The sequence below is a fragment of the Eurytemora carolleeae genome, unplaced genomic scaffold, assembly GCF_000591075.1.
Source record: "Eurytemora carolleeae unplaced genomic scaffold, Eaff_2.0 scaffold2687, whole genome shotgun sequence".
In the NCBI taxonomy this organism is placed as follows: domain Eukaryota; kingdom Metazoa; phylum Arthropoda; class Copepoda; order Calanoida; family Temoridae; genus Eurytemora; species Eurytemora carolleeae.
The window spans coordinates 2,141-7,578 of NW_019398571.1; the positions used below are offsets into that span (position 1 = coordinate 2,141).

At 34.1% G+C, this 5,438-nt stretch overlaps 1 protein-coding gene across 1 annotated transcript; it reads left to right on the top strand.

Annotated features, from left to right (window-relative positions):
- The first annotated feature begins 265 nt into the window (after positions 1-265).
- LOC111717504 (uncharacterized protein C594.04c) lies at positions 266-1,901 on the top strand. The gene is made up of 4 exons (XM_023492999.1): positions 266-597; positions 707-761; positions 913-1,020; positions 1,464-1,901. Exons 1-4 carry the CDS (start codon positions 531-533, stop codon positions 1,540-1,542), a joined length of 309 nt encoding a protein of 102 aa, XP_023348767.1. The 5' UTR covers positions 266-530; the 3' UTR covers positions 1,543-1,901.
- Positions 1,902-5,438: the final 3,537 nt, after the last annotated feature.

Consider the following 5,438-nt stretch of genomic DNA (forward strand, 5'->3'; position numbering starts at 1 on the left):
TTGTTAATCTTTTCAGAAGTTTTAATGTATAAAAAAGCGTCTTCGGACTTTTCGACTGTTAACCCACAAATAAGCAAATAGATCGTAAGAATCTTTTCATTATAAATTTGTAAACCATTGTAATAATTATTTATCATTATTCATTTCATTTTTTTTTAGAAAATAAAGAGTTTTCTGCATTATCGATTTTGATTTGAGGGTTATTCCTTGTCTATCTGTTCATCGTCAGAATCTTGTTCCTTAGCGACAACAATTTAATATTTAGCAATTCATTCAAACTTGTACAGGGGCCCGGACCCGCAAAAGTTGGGACTGTAAAGACGACCTGAAATTCTCAGATATGACGCTCCAACACAAGTTTAAGTTAATTCTTAATTATTTTGCCTTGGATATAGTCTTTTAATAGCTTATTTCATGATTTGGCAAGGAAAGAAATCGTGAATTCAATTAATTCCATGCAGTCGTCTCTCATGATTCATCCTTTGTGGGTAACCCTGTAAAAGAATAGTTTTCAACCTTGCTCTGAATATATGATGATCAGTATTGGGTTCATGACTCAGGGTCTCTTCAGCATCTGCAGACATCCAAACTATTCAGGAAATCAAAAAAATATAAATTTTTATTTTTGAAACTATAAATCAATCTTTTTTCGAGTTAATTATGAAACTAAATCGACTCAGAAGAAAAATGTTTTTCTTGAATTTAGCTGAGATATCATTTTGGTTCGTCTTCTACCTTTTCTCTCTCACAGCAGGAGCAAGGTTCGATAAGAAGTTTTAAGTTATTCTTAATCAGAGGTTTTTTGTAGTCCCTAATGGTATGATAAATAAAGTAATAACGCAAAGCAAAGAAAATATCATTATATACGAATCATGACATATTTAAATGCGAAATGATTAATTAATTGTTTAGTATTTTGAATTGGAGTCTGGTTGGGAGTGTACTGCTGTGTTTACTATTTCAAGGTTCAACAGCTCTATCAGAATCCATAACATCAAACAAATATCCTAAATATCATAGGTATGTTCCATCCCTGGTATCCCTGGTATCCTGGTATACCTGATATCTCTGGTATCCCTGGTTTTCCAGGTATCTCTGGTATACCCGGTATCCCTGGTATCCCTGGTATCCTGGTATCCCTGGTATCCCTGGTATCCCTGGTATCCCTGGTATCCCTGGTATCCCTGGTATCCCTGGTTTTCCAGGTATCTCTGGTATACCCTGTATCCCTGGTATCCCTGGTATCACTGGTATCCCTGGTATCCCTGGTATCCCTGGTGTCCCTGGTATCCCTGGTACCCCTGGTATACCTAGTATCCCTGGTATCCATGGTATCCCTGGTATCCCTGGTATCCTGGTATCCCTGGTATCCCTGGTATCCCTGGTATCCCTGGTATACCTGGTATCCCTGGTATCCCTGGTATCCCTGATATCCCTGGTTAACTACAAATGCAAATGTTTAGATACAAGACTGAGGTTCCAAGGTTTCTGTGGATTTGGAATCCATTTCAATCCAAGTATTTATCTCCGTTCCTGGAATAATATTAACAACTATGCAAACAAGTTGTAAAAAAGGATGATTCTAAACAAACCACACAAGATGGTAAAACTTAAAATCAACCAACAAAATCAGATAGAACATGGAGAAAACCCTAATAAATGTTCAGAACAGGATCTTATAAGACTAATTGATGGAAAAATAATGACAAAAACATCTCAACCAATCTTGAAAAGACATATTCAGGTTTGTATCCAAAATACTAAATAAACCAGTGCTGGAGAAATTATAAAGTGACTATTTTCTGGTATATAATGTTTCTAGTCGAAACCCCATCACACAAACAACTTCTGAAGCTTTATTTAACATATTTAATACAAAAAAATAAAAATCGCATGGAAAATATTCTGTTTTGACGACAATGGGCAATGAAAACCAATAATTTAAAAAAGAAAGATTGGTTGGATGGTTAATTTGATAATCAATAACATGAGTATGAAGGCATGTATTTTCAATTAAATTGTGGCATACATTTAAAAAATCTAGATTCAAGCCATAGTTTAAATAAAGGGCAGACAAAAATATAGATGAACAAACTCAATTCGAAATAGTGCCCTAGGGGATGATGGAGTTGCATTCTAAGGAGCTGAAATCTCCTTAAATGCTGAAAAAGAGACTAAATTACGGTCCTCCAACCACCAAAAGGGCAAAAGAGTATTATTAAGGATATGACTGCATAGAGAAAGTATTTAATGATGAGAAAATTTAAATAAAACGTGATTAACCCTATAAATAAAGTAACAAAGAGAATTTGATTTTGTAGGTATTTACTGGTTTTTATTCTGTGTCCACTACAGTTCGTTTTAGATAAAAATGGGATTCAGTTCGATAAAAGAGACTAATGAGTGATATAAAAACATGAAGGTCATAGCAAACCTTTAGATTTTAACATTTTTAATCTTTGAATTTACCATTTTTAGCCCCAATAAATAAAAATCTGCATTCTGTGTGTTTTTTTAAAAACACCTTTTATCTGCTTTAAATTTCATTGAAAATATATTTTTCATATTTTCTCTGAAATGTGTGAATGTTTTTACAAGTTAGATAATATGTAATATCGAATCATACAATTCAGCAGATAGACATGTAGTGTAGATGTATGCAATATGTGATAATGAGTAGAAATCTTTAAGTTTTAACGATATAAAAATCGTTAACTTTTCTAATTTCTGTGACAAAATTAAAGGAAACTTTTAGAGTTTTTGAACTTCATATAAGGTTCCACATTCTTTACAAATTCATATCAGGTTTCACATTTTTTTTTTACAAATTCAAAATCATTTGTGGTGACTTCTTGTCCATATCGAGTCATTCAGCCTTTTAATCATTTGTCAACAAAATAGAATACTTTCACGGCAAACTTTATTATATTCCATATTAGATTGAAGTAGACTTATATATTTACAATCATAACTCCGGAAAAGCTATGGAGAAGAATAAAAGAGTTTGAATTCAATGCAACAACAAAAAAAAATTTTCTAAAAGTTATGCGTAAAATCAAAACTAGAGGAATTACCAAGGATGTAATGCAAGGAAAGTTATTTCAGAAGTGTACACATCTTTTGTACTGCAGTGTTCTGTCTCTGGGCGGTAATGTAAACACAAGACGGATGTCAAAGCCTGACATGGGATCCATCTTTCACATTAAAAAAATCAATATTCTTGTTTCAATGTGTACGCAGAGTATACACGACCGCAATTAACTTTCCTTGCATTACACCCTTGGGAATTACGAGGTCAAAAAGTCGCAGAAGTTAGCCTGACTAGACGGTACGACTATATAGTACGTGTTGTACCGGCACGGATCATGCAACTTTTAGACTGGTGTGCGCGTTCTGTTTGTCAACATCTCCGGTAATAGATCTGATATGAAGGAAGTGTAGTGTGTAAATCTGCTGATACAGCAGGCTTTGAACTGTTTAAATACTGCTGCTCTTAGCTTAATTATTCTCAGATAACGAGGTGTCATTAATTCTACATTTTCAAAATTAAAGAGAGCGAATTAAATCCTACCTGATGTTAATAGTCTATCAATAGTCTGAAGAACACGATACATGTTAAACAACTTTTAGATTGATAAGATTTCGACCTAACGAGATGGAGCTTTAGATAACAAACCCGCACTGTAAGTACAGGGTTATCCACAAAGGGTGAGGATTGAAATTACGTCCCAAAGTTAAAAAAAAAATAGAGGATGAGGGTTTAAGGAAAGCTTTTTTTAAAATTCTGTTAGATAAATAGTCGATCGTAAGTTTGAAATATCAAATAAGGCTTACGCCAACAGCTTGCAAAGATATAAGGATTAGAAACTTTGAGCTTGTGGCAAAGCTCAGTTCCTTTGATCTGTTGCTTTTGAAAAAAATCAATGTAAGCGGTTTACTAAATTATTTTGCAAAAATGATGCAAGAATTCACATACCCAAAATCCATAAATGTAAGAAAAGTTGGAAATAAATTCTGTACAGAAGTCTTTGAAGTCTCATTCAATGTGGGTCCCCCTGTATTTTGTATCTAGAGGTATATTATAAAATTTGTTCGAAGCACCCTGTATTTTGTATCTAGAGGTACATTATGCAATAACAAATATGTACGAAGCACCCTGTATTTTGTATCTAGAGGTACATTATACAATAACAAATATGTACGAAGCACCCTGTATTTTGTATCTAGAGGTACATTATACAATAACAAATATGTACGAAACAATTTCTAAAGATTAATAACGGCTCTGAACGGTAAATAAAAGGAATTTAAATTCAATTAAGATTTCAATTGTTTAAATATTCATGTAATGTAAGCCTCCCCTGTAATTATTTATATATTTGTATACCTATTCATATCACAATGTATACTATCTGAATATTATCTCCATTAATCTATCCATCTATTCTGAAATATATCTATTCTTATAATCTTTACTTGTTTGCTGATGGTATCTGTGTATTAAGGGGTCTAATATTTTTGTAATTTTAAAGAAACATTTTTTATTGATATGTTAACAATATTGGCAAAATATCCTGAGTATTGCATATTTGTCAATCAAAAAAAACAAAAATATCCTTATCAAAGGGACTGTACAAAGGTAATTTCAGGTAACTATCTATTTAAAGAGTGTCATGTCAATTTCTCAATGGTACCCTTTAAACCTTTATCTGAATAAGTTATCTCTGTTATGACTTTTAAATAGTCAATTGAACATTACACACTTATTGTTAATCCGGCTAACGTGCAATGTTGAGCTTGAGAATCCGGTAAAAGTGTACTGTTGAGAATCTGGCTAAAGTGTACTGTTGAGAATCCGGCTAAAGTGTACTGTTGAGAACCCGGCTAAAGTATACTGTTGAGAATGCGGCTACAGTGTACTGTTGAGAATCCAGCTAAAGTGTACGGTTGAGAATCCGGCTAAAGTGTGCTGTTGAGAATCCGGCTTAAGTGTACTGTTGAGAATCCGGCTACAGTGTACTGTTGAGAATCCGGCTACAGTGTACTGTTGAGAATCCGGCTAAGTGTACGGTTGAGAATCCGGCTAAAGTGTGCTGTTGAGAATCCGGCTTAAGTGTACTGTTGAGAATCCGGCTACAGTGTACTGTTGAGAATCCGGCTACAGTGTACTGTTGAGAATCCGGCTAAAGTGTACTATTGAGAATCCGGCTAAAGTGTACTGTTGAGAATCCGGCTAAAGTGTACTGTTGAGAATACGGCTAAAGTGTACTGTTGAGAATACGGCTAAAGTGTATTTTTGAGAATCCGGCTACAGTGTACTGTTGAGAATCCGGCTACAGTGTACTGTTGAGAATCCGGCTACAGTGTACTGTTGAGAATACGGCTAAAGTGTACTGTTGAGAATACGGGTAAAGTGTATTTTTGAGAATCCGGCTAAA

Coding starts and splice junctions, on each gene's coding strand:
- LOC111717504 (XM_023492999.1), top strand. CDS start 531: ATGATGATCAGTATTGGGTTCATGACTCAGGGTCTCTTCAGCATCTGC. Junction 598..706: donor CAGACATCCAAACTATTCAG/GAAATCAAAAAA, acceptor TCTTGAATTTAG/CTGAGATATCATTTTGGTTC. Junction 1,021..1,463: donor AAATATCCTAAATATCATAG/GTATGTTCCATC, acceptor GCAAATGTTTAG/ATACAAGACTGAGGTTCCAA.